This window comes from Zosterops lateralis (assembly GCF_965231275.1).
Source record: "Zosterops lateralis genome assembly, chromosome: 3".
Taxonomy (NCBI): domain Eukaryota; kingdom Metazoa; phylum Chordata; class Aves; order Passeriformes; family Zosteropidae; genus Zosterops; species Zosterops lateralis.
Window position 1 is genome coordinate 63,161,226 of NC_139764.1, and position 16,636 is coordinate 63,177,861.

The 16,636-nt window shown below is 36.2% G+C and overlaps 1 protein-coding gene across 3 annotated transcripts in view; it reads left to right on the forward strand.

The window, feature by feature from the left end:
• The first annotated feature begins 1,410 nt into the window (after positions 1-1,410).
• Positions 1,411-16,636, forward strand: part of TBC1D32 (TBC1 domain family member 32) — a 71,673-nt gene continuing 56,447 nt past the window's right edge. The window contains exons 1-13 of one of the 3 annotated variants that reach the window (XM_083857002.1): positions 1,411-1,468; positions 3,718-3,872; positions 7,147-7,308; positions 8,291-8,468; positions 9,088-9,159; positions 10,326-10,451; positions 11,321-11,399; positions 11,554-11,654; positions 11,741-11,802; positions 12,289-12,433; positions 13,158-13,217; positions 15,185-15,284; positions 15,566-15,703. In XM_083857002.1, coding sequence (XP_083713128.1) covers positions 3,718-3,872; positions 7,147-7,308; positions 8,291-8,468; positions 9,088-9,159; positions 10,326-10,451; positions 11,321-11,399; positions 11,554-11,654; positions 11,741-11,802; positions 12,289-12,433; positions 13,158-13,217; positions 15,185-15,284; positions 15,566-15,703 — 1,378 coding nt within the window. In that variant the 5' untranslated portion in view covers positions 1,411-1,468. Of the gene's footprint in view, positions 1,469-3,717; positions 3,972-7,146; positions 7,309-8,290; positions 8,469-9,087; positions 9,160-10,325; positions 10,452-11,320; positions 11,400-11,553; positions 11,655-11,740; positions 11,803-12,288; positions 12,434-13,157; positions 13,218-15,184; positions 15,285-15,565; positions 15,704-16,636 lie in introns of those variants that run through there. The other 2 variants (XM_083857003.1, XM_083857004.1) reach the window with 2 other exon arrangements.

The following is a 16,636-nucleotide window of genomic DNA, read 5'->3' on the forward strand; positions in this document are numbered from 1 at the left end:
AATGTGGCTAAAGAATCTGGATGCAATACAGAAGGTGGGAGAGAGTGGAAAGGAATGGAAGGATTTCAGGAACACTGCAGGCATCATGAGGACATCCTTCTCTGATGCCACTACAAGTGCAAATTTTCTTATAAGGTGTTTTATAAGACAGGGAAAGCTTAAAGTAAGGCTTTTCAGTAAGGACTAGGACTGCTGAACACAATGAACATTGACTTTTTTCTATTCCTTCTCAGCTATGAAACTGAGATGCTGTCACTTGAATCAGTGCTCGTGAAGTGACGAAGGAATTAGAAGTGTTGCACCACTGAACCTCTCAGTTGGTATGAGGACAGAAAATAAGCAAACCATTCTGCTGCCTGTGAAGGAAGAGACTGGCATGTACTTGGAATAAGCTTGTGTCACTTGTAGCCCGTTCCAAACAGCACACTTAGAAGATGGGGAGAGTGCATGGCCAAACTAATGGGACTCTGGTAAGTTTACCAGAGCCCCTTGGCAAGCAGAAGTCAGCAGACAATTTTTCCAATTTTATTTTGTGGGTACCTGAGAGCACTGACCACATCCAAGCACTGCAGAGCTCACTGCTAAAGGTATCACAGAAACTTCATTGCAACTGATCAAAATGTGTTTTCTGAGAACTGGCAGTAAGAGAGGTTTGTGTTGCTCCTGAATCGTTCCTTTTCAATAGAAATACTGCAGTTTACAAGCTTAATTCTACTGTGCAAGTGGGTCCCCACAACTAAGTTCAGCTCTGTTAACTGAAGGGGCTACGGGCCCAGTTAAAGGAACAAGTCCTCATGGAAGATTAGCCTGACATGGAAGATTAACATTTGAGCGACACATCATCATGGAAGATTAGCATCACCATCTGAATCGTTAGAAAAATGTAGGAGGAAAGGATAATAATGCACTATGTAACACTTGGCATGCAAGCACTGACAAACATCTCTATGAGTGTTTATGGTAACCAAATTCTGGTTTATTATAGCTGACCTAATAGAGGTTACTTCATATCAAACTGCTTTTGCTGTTTTTGTGTTATTCATTTATTTGCTGGAGAGAAAAAATACTATCTGCTATTTTTGTAACATTTCCTTCATCACAGGAGAGAATGGAGAGTTAAAGTGGACTGAAAAATTCCTTGCCTTTTATTATTTTATTTACTGGGACAACCTGCTCCCCTGCTGATGTAAATTGGGAATAACGGCACAAATGATTTCAGTGGGAAACCTGGGGGCCACCGGGCTGGAGAGAGAGGAGGCTGCAGCCGGGGAGCGCTGAGGGTTCCCGCCCCCGCTGGCGCTGCCCGCACCGCCTCACGCCCCCTCACTCCCCGCCGCCCTCACGGCCCCGCGGCAGCGCCGCCCGCGCGGGCGGGGCAAGGGGGCCCACGCGGCCTCTCGCGATGTTTCCAGGGCCCGGCGAGACTCGGCGGCGGCGCCGCGGTTGCCAAGGGCCGCGGCCGCCCAAGGTGAATCCCGGCGGGGCGGGGGCGCGGGCACGGAGCCGCCCCGGGAATGCGGGGCTCCTGGGGCGGGGGGAGCACGGCGGAGCCGAGCGGGTCTGTGGGGCGAGCGCATCCGAGGAGCCCCGGCAGAGCTCACCCGCGCTGTCAGCGACAGCTGAGGGAAACACCTGGGCAGGCGCAGCTTTTCCCAACTCTCTCTCTCTCTCGGGAATAGACCGGCTGCTCTTCTCATGCGTGGGTTATCCCACGAATCGTGGTTGGTGCCCAGCCGAAGGACGGGCGGTGGAGCGCCAGGAGGGGCAGGGATTCAGCATTCCGAGAGCTGCTCTCCTCGGCTGGCCGCTAAAATCGCCTCCCTGCCCAGGCGAAGGCTTGTGTAGAGATAAATGCTGGCTACAACAGGCTCTTCTGAACCGTTCCCTGAGTTGGGCAGGATTTGAATTTGGGATAGTGCCGGGACCTGTATAAGACTGCCCAAAGTGGGCTTTGGTGAAGTTGTAATTTGGGGAGAAAATGACTATTTAAATGTTGCCTGGAAACTGAGTGGGCGATATCCCTGCTGGGAAATAACCCCCAAAGCAACAACCATCCAAAAAAAAAAAAAAAAAACCAAACAAAAAACCAACCACAACAAACCACAAACCTTTACGAATGAAATATAAGATAGGTATCCTTGTTAGTGATTACATAAATCGCGTTAAGACCTTTCAAGGCAAACTGGAGGTGAAGCTCCAATATCCTCATGATTTCTCTCTATGAATAACCTGAGCAGGGCTTTGCACTATCAGTCAGTATCTGGATATCTTGCACTTCTAAAAATGCCTAGTTAGACTAAAATACTTGGTGAGGCGCTTCTTTTTTTTTTTTTTTTTTTTTTTTTTTTTTTTTTTTTTCTCTCCTGCTTCAGGGGATTAGGATTGGGATATTGTCTGCTGTTCATATAGACCTAAAGGTGCATTTGACTGATTAAATATCTTGCGATTCTATAAGAAAAAGAGGGCTGCAAATCAGGGAGTTAAGATTACTGCATTTGGGGTGTTTTGTTGGTTTACTCCAAGTTTGTTTTAATGAAATTTCTGGTAAGATGATTGAGTTAGTATCAAATAATGACAGATTAAAGTAAAATGTTCAGCAACTGTGCTACTTACCACAGAAAAGTGCTGCCTTGATGAACTATTACCTTTCATAAAGGATAACTTTTCCAGCTGGTGCTATAAGGACTTTTTTCCTTTTTTTCTTTTTCTTTTCTTTTTTCCCCTTTTTTTTCTGGTTGATACTGTGTGATACTTAAACAGTAATTTACTATATTGTCTCTGTCAAGTGTGTGTGTACTGTTTATTCACAGGTGCTTAGAGAGTCTTTAATTTTTAATTCAAAAAAGTCAAATATCTCTTAAGTATTTTTTCCTTAAATAGGCTAGAAATATATATTTATATTTAATATATTTAATAGATATATGTTTCTAGCTTATAGTTTATATATAATATATAAAACTGCCACTGAAGTTTGAAACTATTCTATTGCATATAAATATTTTTAAGCTGTTGATTAATCAAACTCTTCTTTTGCAGCTCTTGAAAATTTAACTGATTGTCTGTCTTCTGGATTTGACAGATGTTTCCAGTTTCTCAGTGCTTCTTCTCCTCCTTGTATTTCCCAGCAGTTTCTTTTTAATTTGACAGGACTCTGTCAGGTCACTGCTGTTGATTAGCACAGGGCAGTTAAACTAGATAATTAGAGAATTCCACCTGGCCCTTGCAAAAGGTGACTGCACTTCCAGTTGTGGGCGCAGCAATAGCTCTGAGTAGAGGGATTCCAGAGTCAGAACTGGGTAGTAATAGTGGATGAGAAGCAGGTGAGAGACTATTCATAAAGTTTTCTTATCAAGATGCAGTCATTACATCTGTAAACCTTCCCTCCTTTATATGTTTTTAGCTTACTGTATGGTCTTGTGCCTCTATGATGGGCAAGTACAAATAGCAATATTCAAGCTTTTCTTAATGTAATATTTCCTTTAAAAATAATGTCCTACAATATCAGGAGTTTGAGTGAAACTGATTTGATTGTTTTGTTTTCAGTTTGTCTGAAGATAAACTCTGTCAAATATTTCCTGTCTGTGATTGTGTCTTTTGATAGAAAATCCTGTTGATAACAGTAAAAAAGTGGCAATTTAAGGGATTTGTGCTTCTCTTAGCGTCTTGTAGAAAAACAAAACTATGAGAGTTTCTTATTCTTCTATTTGTTTTCTACAGATGTCTCACTTTACAAGTGAAGATGAAGTTCTGTTACAATCTATGCTTAGACAGTTGCTGCAGAGTGTGAAGGAAAAAATCACTGGAGCCCCATCAGTAGAATGTGCAGAAGAAATTCTCTTGCATTTGGAGGAAACGGATGAGAATTTTCACAAGTAAAATATTTTTTGCTATTTTTAGATTTTGAAGAAGTTGATGTGTGTTAAACTGTATTATTCCTGGAAAACGTCTACATTTTATATTGCTTTGTAAATGTGAGTGTATTTATACATATATAGATATCCCTGTCGCTAATCAACTCTCAGAAGATGCTAATTTAAAGAATAAAATTAATGTTGCCATTTTCTTGGTTTCCTTTTTTTCCCATCCACTCTTGCTATTTTTACTGCAGTAGTAATTCATGAGCTGTTTGTGAGGGAGGAATTTAGAGAACTCTGATACATGTGCACACGTAATGTACTAAATGCACACATGAAAAGGAGCCAGAAGAAGTAGTCACTGAAGACTTTCAGTATATTTGACACATGCTAGACAACATAGTCTTGATAGAGTACTTTTTTAGAGGGCCATTTGGCTTCCATATTTGATTTTTCTCTCTAGTCTATGTTACTGAACTTGTCTATCTTATATATCTATTCCAATTATTCTTTTAATTTATGTTTCAAGTAAAACAGAAATGTATCCCCATCACACTTCTGTTAAATCAGATTTCACAGTGTGAAATCTGTGCAATCTAGATTTCCAGATCCCACGGTCCTCTTTCCTTTCCATGATGTTATAACTTGATTATATTTTTACTACATGGGAGATTTTTAGTACACATTTTATGACAAGCCAAGAGAATATCAGGCTGAAATGACCTGAAGACATTTTAATAAGAAACAGAGCTCTGTGACCCAACTTCTGAGAAAGCTGGTTCCCTGTCAGTTTTTTTCACAAGTGGCACTATTTGGATTCTCTTAAATTTACCTAGGTATTAGTAGTCCTTTGTCAGTGGTAGGAGTTGGGTAAAATTTATCCAAGATTTCACTGTAATCTTAAAATCTTGATGCTTGCATGTGTTCTGAAGATTATTTAAAAGGTATTTTAGCTCAGTTTTAGTTTTTGTTACAAATTGTGTTGGATTACAGTGTTGCTTGTACTCTTGTGAATTTTGAGTAGTAGGTTGCTGGGTGACAAGCTTGAGAGTAAAAGAATTTGGTTGTAAACATGTCAAAGTCAAAAGACATGTAATTCTGAAAGAAAAATATTATTTAGAGAAGATATATGCAATAAAGCTCAAACAAAAAAAAAATTGAAATTATTTCTGTCATTTTTTTTCTGAGAACCTAATAGAAAACCCAGGGTGAGGGAGTAAAGTCTGTAAGTGGTTGAAGCACTTCCTATATAGCTTTTCGTTTTACAACAATGAAACCTTGAATTAATTCTTGACTCTTTCTTGTGTGTTAGAAAATTGATGATCCTGAAGATGATCCTTTCTTTTCATGAGAACAGTTTTAATTTACATTAATGGAAAATCAAGTGATCTTTAAATTGAGAACATGAGGATTCCTATCTGGTGCTGCAGTATTTCTGGAAGTATTCTTGTCTTGTTTGTGACCCGTGGCAGTACAGGCTGGTTTTCTTGGAAAATCAGAGGTCATATGGTCCTTTATAAGTGATGCCATTTCTCCTTAACCTATCCATCCAGATTGCAAGCTCCAGAAGTGTGTGCTTTTGGACTATCCAGTGCTCTACTTCAGCACAGTATTTTAAGCAGTACTATTTCTGCATCATGCATATTTTGACACAGTCATTTTACCAGATTTTGAGGCCTATAGTTTACCCTTTGTTCCTGCTTTGATGTGGGAAAGACAGAAATGCAGGATCCTCAGAAAACTAATGAAAAGGAAAATTGAATCAAGTACAAAACTTCTGTACAGTAGTAGACAACAGGATTTTAAACTACATAAGTAGCACGTTTTCTGTTACATTAGAGGTATTTTCAACACCATCTCAAGTGTAATTCCTTTGTAAATCCTGCCAGATTAGTCTGAGTTGATTCTGCTTGTGATGAAGTAGTACTGTCATTGTTGAAACACATAAGTGTTACAAAACATGTCTAAGGTGGTAGAATAATGCAGAAGATGAAGACTAGAGCCTCAGACATGAAAGTAGTGGGAATAGTGATGTGGCTACTATATATTTCAGAGTGAAGGAGTCACTGCAAAAACATTTGAACAACACTGGAAATGTTGCCTTATAAAACCAAGGGGAGACAGTTTCATGAAAGATTTCATGCAGTGGAGAGTTGTGTACAGTTTCACAAATGAAAACAGAAATGAACATGTTTTGCAATCTGTCTTGAGGTATATTTCTGTTACTTTCACTGAGAACAAGAATGGAAAGGTAGGGGAAAAGAAAAATACTGACATACCTGATTGAACCTGAGGTAGACAATCCAGTGAGGAAGTATCTATCATGATACAATTTTGTGTGCTTTTTCGTTTGCTTTTTGGGTTTTTTTATCCAACTTCACATAAAGTAGTTGCACATCTAGTTTCGATACAAGGAAAATAAAATTATGCATCTAGTGTTACTATATGATTACTTTTTTGTGTGTTGCTGTTTGCCTTGCCCTTTATAAAAATCACAGAACTAGCCAAAAGAGAAGTTGATTTATTCTGAGCAGTACTCTTTAGCAATTTCTATAGCTAATATTAAGTTGGAGGACCCAGGGACAGTCTTTAGTTTGAGATCTCCCTCTGATCATTCTATTCTTTGAGCAAGTGTCTGTGGGTATCTGATCATAAGACTGCAAAGTGATGAATCCTTGATTTTGGTCTGTTTGTGTAATCACAGACAGTTTTTTTGTCAGTTTGACTGAGATCTGTGTATTGTCATGACACAGAATTTCATAGGCCGTAGGTGTTCTCATATGCCCTAAGTTATTTTTTTTTGTGTATCTTCTAATTTTGTATGTATAATGAATAAATAATATTACCAGACAGTTTATACTCTAAGACAGTCTTACGCAGTTTATACTCTCACGTTCAGAGTGCTACAAGGAATATTTCTTTTGGAATTTGAAATTTCTTGATACTCTTTGGTTTTTGTCTACAAAACCTCAACCTTTTGTCTGAGTGGATTTGTACTTTTAAAAGAAGCACAAAGTGGAGTTGTGCTATTTGGTAAACTAACTATTGGTTTTGTTTCCTCTATTTGGTAGTTTCTTCCTACAGTATGTGCTGATAATGTGCATGTTGAAGAAAATCAAACTGCTATGTGTTATTTTACACTCCTGAAGTTTATTTCTATGCAAGTCATAAACTCTTACCCCAGAGTAACAGATCTGCTGGGAGAGAAGACAGTAGTTGTTGATATAATGTTGAAAATGTTTCATGTGTATTCAAGGACATATTATATTTTAATTTTGCATATTTCTTGCAGCTATGAATTTGTGAAATACCTTAGACAATACATAAAAAATACTGTGGGACCTGTGATTGAAGAAGAAACAGAAAAATGTACCTGTGCTCAAAATCAAGGTGAAATACCTGGCTATGACACACTTGTCCAACATCTTACTAAGAAGGCCCGTGAATCGAAAGAGTGAGTACATGTAATTCACATCTCTATTTCCTCGTTGTCTTAGTTTTCCTTTCACTTTTCCATAACATGTTTTGCAAAAATAAGGTCTGAACCAATAACAATTCGGAACCTGTAACCAAAATCAGTGCTAAGAAATTCAGATATTGCCACCCTGCATTGCAATTTGTCATGCTTTGTCTCACCCCGGAATTAAGGTTGAGAACAATGACATAAAAAAGATAGAAGAAACTCCAATGAACTAAATATGTATGTTATATTTTTAATCTATTTAATATATTTTTATCCATGTAGAAGGATATTAAAGCAGAATATGATAATTTGTGTCTTTGGTGACTGTAAAATAAATAATTGTAGCATTAAAGCAAAAAATAATTTGAAATAAAACATCAACAATTTTAAAACAGGATGCTTTTCTGCAGCATTTTTTATCTTGAATTGCTTCCCGGTGGATATTATTTTTCAATTTATGGTACTTAGAAAACCCCTGGTTTTGTTGAAAGAAAATTATTTTGTCTGCATGACCTGTACTCAAGATCTTCAATCAGGATGATTCACTTCTACTGGTTCTGTTCAAGATTAATAGCAAAAGAAAAATTGGATGTTCAACTACAGGAAACAAAGTGCAACAAAAATGAGAACTGACCTGTTTTCTCAGAGACGGATCCTCCTTTTTGGTGGACTCATGTTGTTCTTTCTTAAGAACATCCCAAAATAGAATTATGATAGTTATATTTCATTGAATGGTTCTGGAAGGGACAAAAAAAGGAATTTTATTGTAATTTTAAAATATCCTTAACTGAAACATATAAGGTTTCCAAGTTTGTATTTAGATTTGGTATTCATTAATTTCTGTAAATGCAGTGAGTTCACGTCCAATTAGCATTACATCATATTAAGTTATTCATGATGTAGCAATTTCTTCTTCTGTTTTTTACATAGTGATTTTATGTTCTTATATATTAAAATCATCTTTACTTTGAAGATACAGAGAAATGATCCATGCCTTGAAGAATGTCATGATGGTTGTGGTAGAGTCTTTGATTAACAAGTTTGAAGAAGATCGGATACATGATAAGGAGCTGGCTAGTAAAGCGAGGAAAGAACGTCACAGTGGCTCTTACACAGACAACTGTTCTGACAGTGACTCCTCCTTCAACCAAGTACAATGAGTTTTCTCTCTGTGTTATGAAATAAGCATGATACTGTAAAATTGTTAAGTTTCTGGCAGTGGAGAGGTCCTAGAGAAAGATTAATTATTCCTATCTTGGTTATATCTTAAACCCAAATTATTTGCATTCCTTTCAGTTTTAAGTACTAAGCTTATACTAGCTACTTTAGGCATCATATGCTAGATGAGATCAATATGATACCCATATGCTCCAAAGTACCTATCCAAGTATGGTATAGAAAGATAGAGATAAAATCAGTACATCATCTATCTTTTGTGATTTTACTTTAGAAGCCAAATAACGTGCAGTTCATTTCCAGACTACTGTACTGTGGTACATTTCTTCCTGAATAAATTATTATAAAGGATTTTTGAAGATATAGAAAACTTTGAAGTAAAGCAAACAAAATACGTCATAGTAATTTCATTATCTTAATTCTGGGCAAACACCAGAAAACATTTGGAATGTTGACTTTATAGTAAAATTAGTATAAATGTTGGAGTCCTAATTATTAAAAGTAAATTAGGTATCAGAAAGACTGATGATTTTAATCTTCTGCTGTTCAGTTTAATAAAATATACTAATGATCATTTTATAATGTGTATTACAGAGTTATACATTCATGAGTCAAGAACAATTGCAGCTGCTGGCAGAAAGGCTTGACCCTAGTCAGCCCAAGGAAGTAAGTATAAAAGCAGAAATGAAATGTTCACACAAATGAATGTTTATGGCATATTGGAGAGCAGCCTGTATGTACATAAGAGTTCTTATGTACCTAAGTGGAAACTTGTCTTTGTTGGTTCATCTATCTTGCCTTCAGTGGAGAAACTACTCTGCACTGCAATATTTCATGGTTTGTAACCATCTGGTTCAAAACCTAGTGTTGCAACAAGTATCTATTTTTTTAGAGGTCTATGTGTTACAGATTGGCATTTTTAGGTAAAAAAAAAAAAAAAAAGTTGTTTCATGATAAATATAGTTACTAAACATTGTTTGTCCTGTATACATGTCCCTTGCCCTTCTTGGTAAATTCTGTGTGGCCCTTTGAGTTGCCCTTGTCAGAAGAGAGGAATGCCTGCTGATTCAGCAACAACCTGCTGCCAAATGGAAAATATGAATCCAGGTTAGGTTTGCTGTCCTGTCAGTGGCAGTACTAATTTGTGTCTCTAACCAACAATCAGCACCAGCTGCTGGTGTTTTTGAAGCTTGGGGAAATACCAGTTTGAGTGTGCTGTCTTGATAAGACTTGCTGGGGCTTGTCTGGCAGTTGAAAAAGACATGGTAGGTAGGAGCTGGTACAAACATTCTATGGAATTTTATTAGAAAAACATGTAAAAAGTCTGATACTACTAAATGTTATTAAAATGTCCTACAGTTTCTTTCAGTAAGATGAAATAAATTGCTACAGATAGCAGTTGTCTATGAATTGAAAAAAAAAAGTTACTTGAAATTATTTAGAATGCTGATGAAAATTCAGCAGTATAACACAATGTCCAATAACTGTCTGCTTCTCCTAGCTGCAAGCTTTAGAGAGCTATATTCCTGAATAGAAAAATACTTGATTACAGGCAGAAAGTAGAACATAAACCTTGCACCCAGTATTGAAAACCCATTTAAAATGGTTTTATTGCTTCTTCAAATACATGCATTTTCCCCACTCAGTGATGTAGTGTTTTGTCTAAATAGCCGTAAAAATATAACAGAAGATAAGTATTTGTTATTCCTTATCTGTTCTACAGCCAGGTTCTGTTCCTTCCTGTCCTCTCTCCCTCCCTCTGACTCGTAAATTACGTATTTCAGAGGTTGCTGTGAATGGGTTTTTTGTGTTTACCTTTTTGACTGCTCCAGGTTCGCCAAGAAGCTTTGCAGACGCTGTGCTTGTCCCCTGCCTCTGATATCCTGAGCTCTCAGAGCTGGCCAAGTCTGCGTAAGCATCTGACCATCTCTCTGGCAGATCCTGATGCAACATTCAGTGTAAGGGAATGTTTTGGATCTAGTTATCAGATTTGTATCCAAAGAAAGCACTACCAAAGAGGTGTAAGAAGTTGCATACGTAATATAAGTAGTCCAGCAGGCTTCAAGACATTTTATTATTTGTCTGTGAATCACATAAACTATTTTTTAAAGTAATAGAAATACAAGATTCCAGTAAATTTTGGTTTAAAGGACGGCAACAGGCTTTCAATATGATTTTTAGACACCAAAGTACTAATTTGCACTTCTTTTAATGGCAGTGAAGGTGTTTGAATTTTTCTTTTAGCAAAAACGCATGTAAAAAAATACAGACAAAACTTCTCTGTGAAATAGGTCATGTTAAATATTTCCTGCTCAAGTCAGATTTATGCTCCATGGTGATGAGAAAATGATACATACACAGGCAGTGATGAGGAAAAGAAATGACAGCTGCTTAAATGGCTTTTAGAATATTTATTATGTCAATTAAACTTCTTTACTTCTTCAAACTTTAAAGTGATTACCAAATAAATGAGAAGTTGCCCCAGCTTCTGTCATATATTTCTCTTTCACCTGAGTTCTACAATTGCTTTTAAAACATTAATAATTGCAAGTCACTGATTTTAATTGGAAAAGTAATGTTCCTTGGTCTACTTTGTAACTCAGTGAGGCTTTTCACTGGTGCTGACGTTCATGTATTTGAATAAAATTTCCTTTGAACTGGAGATTTCTGTGATCAGAAACTATATTTTTATAGATATATGCTTAACATCTGCACAGATGTCTAGATGAATAATATGAAATATTAAGAAAATATATATATTGATTATTTTACAATTATAATATGCAGTTAATGGCTCTAATACATTGCTTGCTTTTTTCACCCTTAGGAGAAAATTCTTAGGTTCTATGCAAAAACCTTTTCTTCTTCTCCATTTAATATGACAAAAGAAGTCTATAAAAGTTTAGGTATGTACATTTAATTACATTTCAATCTTCATGGGTCATGTACTTTACGAAAAGTTAATTTTTTATAATGAAGACTGCATAAGACAGTCTGTTTTGTCATTGTTGTCATGGAGGTAAAGTTTTTTTTGTTTTTGGGTTTCTCTTTTTTTTTTAGCAAGACACTTGGAATTGCACTTTCTTTCTGGAGATTATTCTCTTCATATTTCAGCTGGTCTGGATGTATCTAACTCAGATGTAAATCGTTTACTTAAAAAGGTATAAATGAACTTCCTGTATCTTTTCTATCGGTAGTGAAGCATTATGCATTCATTATTTTTTAATTTTAACAATTATGTTTTCAGGTTCGGCTTTTAAATGAGTACCAAAAGGAAGCACCATCTTCCTGGATTCGACATCCAGAGAAGTATGTCGCCTTTAAAACCCCATAACTGTTCCTTAATTTAATAGTTACTGACATAAGATGTATGTAATTTTAGCAAAGGCTCGATTATAGGATGGTCAGTGACAACAGGGGAAATAAAAGTAGAGGGTTGGAAAAGTGAAATGGGGAAGTTGCATAAAATGGGGGATTAGTCATATTAAGCTGCTTACCTAGGTTTTGGAGTGTTCTAAATAATTCTGAACAGGAAATAATTTGGATGCAAGTGTTACAAGTGTAATATTTAGCACCTAAAAGATGTAATAACTTAGGAGAATATAGATGCTTATTAGTTATGGTATTAAAAAGAATTAATGCCCATACAAGATCAAATTAAAGATAATGCTGTTGGTATTTATGATTTATCTGAACAAGGTTTTATGAGAAGTTTGTTCTCAGGTATTACTGGTGGAAGGACTTCAGCGATTATTTTTTTGTTTTATGTCCATGTTTTCCCATTTGTGTCATAAGGTACATGGAAGAAGTAGTGGAGAGTACCTTGTCACTTTTGTCATTAAAACACAAGCCTAATCATCCTGCCTCTCCAGATTTCTTGAGTCCAATGCACATCTTGGCTCTGCTGGATATCAAAGCAGTCTGGTTTAAGAAGTGGACGGTAAGCAAATAACCTGCAAGCCAACAACACGTAACTTCTTCATGTCAGACATTAATTTTGAAAAGTAACAGTTCTGACATCATGGACCTATAGTGTCCTATGACAGCCTATACTTAGAACTATAATTAAGGAAGTGCAGGGCTCTTTTAGATTTTTATGTTCACTGCTTTTCAGTATTACTCTCTACCTCAATTTCTGTTCAATTACTTGTTTTCATGAAATTTCTGAGTATTTTTTTTGCTTTGTATCTTCACTTCCTTTGGTAGAATTGACTGACAGCCATCAAAAGATGCATATATTTTTTTGGAAGAAGTGGTGAGCATGAAAGAACAGTTATATATATATTTCACACTACACACAACTTGCTGACTTCAGTTGATATTAGAGCTCTTTCCAGCCTACCATATATAAACTTAGGATTTAAGATTTACTTGGCAATTTCAAAATGCATAGTTTAGCATTTCAGTGTACTTATTGGTTTTGTGTTTTAACTACGTGTTCTACTACACTTTTTCTAATGATGTAGTTTTTTAGTCATAAATGTACTGCAAACAAAAGTCTCAGTTGAGTATAATACTGGCTTACTCGAGCTGGTGTTCAATACATTGAACATGTACTGTATATGGGATCCCTACTAGAACAGAATCAGAGATATTTTCTACTTTTTAGTTAAAAACCAGAACTTTTCTTTGCAGTTGACATTGTATTTTCTTTGTCATTCAAGCATGCATATTACAGCAGAAGAGTAGTATTTAGGCTTCTGGAAAAGAAATATAAATCCTTGGTAAGTACTTCTATTAATATGCTTTATTGATTATATATTCAATAATAGTGTGTAAATAAAAAATATTCATAGAACACAGGGTAATGGCTTGAAACTGAAAGAGGGTAGATTTAGATTAGATATTAGGAGGAACTTCTTTTTCTGTGAGAGTGGTTAGACATTGGACAAGATTGCCCAGAGATTGTGGATGCCCCTTCCCTGGAAGTGTTCAAGGCAGGTTGGATGGGGGTGCAAGGTGTCCCTGCCCATGGCATTGTTTGGACCTAGATGATCTTTAAGGTCCCTTTCAGCCCAGGCCACCACACCTGAATGTGTTCCACATGCATAGTTTCACCGAAGTCAAGAAGACGGCTCAGTCAGTGAGCTGCAGACAAAGGTTTTGAACAGCAGGACTCATACCATAGCTTTTCCTTTAGCAGGGGAAATCTTCAATTCTCCCAAAATTTTAACAAGACAATACTTTTCACAGGCCTTGTGAGCACCTGTGATGTGATATCCCAGGTCAATTCAGTTTTATGTAGGTCTGCAGGAAAGTTTACTTGCAACTTAGTCTTTTTAGCACATGGCAGTTTGGACAATTTTTTTCCTCTTTGTTGGAGCTGTTCCATGTTCTTCAGTGAGATAAGACTTTTGGATTTTTAATTTTTCTTTTCAATTTTTCTTTGCTTAAATGGATCATTGATAAATGCAAAGAGGCGTATATGGGCAGCTCTGAGTAATGGGAATTTGGATATTTTATTGCAGGTGTTAACTTAGGAGTATAATTTATTAATTTGTTACGCTTCATTCATATTAAGTAATAATTCCAAAACACAAAAATTACAAATGGTGCATGATAAATACCATAAATACACTGTTCTAAATTTGCATTTTTGAGGAAAAGTGGCTAAAAAACTGCCCTTGTATTCTCTGAAGCATTAAGGATTCAGAGTCAGAAAGATAAATCAAACTGGGGAAGTATATTTAGTAATATAGCTGTTAATCCTATCATATATTTTGTATGGGCAGATCTCTACTGGGGTGGCATTTAATTGTTTTTAATTAGACCACTGTAGATGTGAGATCCATTCATATAAACAGGACGTGGCTAGGTTTTATAAAATCTTGTACAAATGAAATCAAATGTAAAATATATGGGACCAATAAAACCGTAAGATGGAGAAAAAGATACAGACAACTGTAAGAGATCTTTATCTTTTCTATCTGTGTGCATAGAACATGGCATAGAATAAAGCATGATCCATGCAACAAAGAGTTTACAATAGAAAGTCCATGAGCAGGGTAGTCTAATCTAATTTATAAGCTCAGAGTAAACATAAGATTAAGGTTGGGATTTTTTTATTGTGTATGTCTGTATATTTACACTTGTGAATAAATCTTGGCAGCTTCAAGCTATAATAAATCTAACTATTTTTCTCAGATCATAGGAAAATAGAAAAAATTAACTCTACCCCAGCTGAAACCAGGACAATGTGCTTTGTGTTTCCTTACTACAACTATGCTTTTTAAACTTTGATTAGATTGTAGTACTATGACAATGATACACTAACAAGAACGGTAATACCACTGACAGCAAACTGTCAACCAAACCTACAGTTTATTAAGTGTTTATTAAGTGTATTATTAAGTTTTTTACGTGTGGAAATTTACTATGTTCCACAATAATGACAATAGGGCATTTACAGATTGCTGTTAACTTCTCAAAACACTTCCATGTTCTCTGTACTCTTTTTCATAGACTGTCTTTATGTGTATGGAGCTGGTTGTATGATAATGTAATAGTAATGGTGATATATTTATATATAGCCCTGTAAAATTTTGCCTCCTCTTGGTTAGTCCATCCAAAGCACTGAAAAATGAAGTAATTTAAGTGAACTGGATATTTAAGTTCTTGTGTTAAAGGATATATCAGGTGACATATCAGGTGACATATCAGGTACTTTATTATTTTGTGCTTTATTCCACAGATTAATGCAGCGGTCCAGCAATGTCTTGATTATTTTGAATTTTGCAAGGCAGCAGTTAATAAAAATTCCAAAGTCACTGACTTTTCCCAGCAGCACTGCGGTGAGTATCTTTGCATGCCTCACATTATATGCACATACATCCACATTCTTTGGGTTTTTGAGCATGCTACCTCAAGAGGAAGACACTCTATCTATTCTATTTCTTCCACAAATGTTATATGACTGTCTCTTAAGAGAAAACTAATAGCAGTGGTTCATTACTTAGGCTGTCTTTATATACAAAATGATCTGCTTGTTTTGCAGGAAGTACCTAGGTTCTGTAAAGTAAATTACAAGGGTAAAATTCTATTTTTTTTGCTTTGCTTTGCTTTGTTGTTACAGATGATTTGCAGAATTTTTCTTACACTGGACCAGAATTGCAGTACATCTATTTTGTTCATTCATTGTGCTTCTTAGGAAGATTGTTGATCTATAAGCAAGGCCAGAATCTCTTTCCAGTACAGCTGAAAAATAAAAAAGGTAGGGGAAGAGTTGAGGAAAATGGAACCTGTTGAGAAAAAATGTATACAATCTTGATATATATTTGTGTATTTTCACTGCAATATTGTAGACATTGAAGAAGAGTTCTTTATTTACTAATTCTGAGCCTGGAAACTTTCATAAAGGTGGTGTGTGTGTGTATCTATATATGAGCATCTACACATATTTTTTTATTATTTGATGGATGGGGTGGAATGGATCACTTATGCATTTTACTTTTAATATATTAATTTTGTGTTGAAGCACAGTTGGATCAGTGTGTAAATGATTCAGTTTCTCTAGGTGTGAGTAGTGGCTTCTGTCAAACCATTTGCTGTAATTGGTTGGAAGAGAGACATGTCCAGGGACAGAAACTGTTTTTCAGGTGTGAAAGAAAAATCAGTATTTCAAGCTAATTGCAAATTGAAAACAAACAGTTTCATTTGCTAGTTAAGATAAAATAAAGCTAGGAGAAAAATTCTGTATCTGTGGAACAGAGGTGTTAATAGGGACGCAAGATATGAGGTAGAAAGGCTCTTGGACAGCCAGAGAAATCTTTATGGTGCAGGGTTGGCAAACAAAAGTGTGTGAGGGCAATTGTAGTGTTCCATTGCTTTAGTGTCTCTATTAATTCAGTACAGAATACCAAACATTACTGGATACTAGTTTTATGACTTGTCTTGTCCCTCTGGTTAGAGCATCGAGACTTGATAGATGCAGTGTAGAGTAGCTGTGAAGTAGGAATTCCATGTCTGCTAATAAGAGTGCTTTCGTCATTTATGCCTGTGTAACACCCATCCAGCAGAGATCCAGGAATGGTGGTTGCTTTTTCCTTTCCCCTAAAAACATAACAATTCTCCCATTTCTCTTCTTAATGGTGTCCTTCTCAGCTTTATAGATGGCAACTCTTTCCTCACGGATTGGTTGATTTAT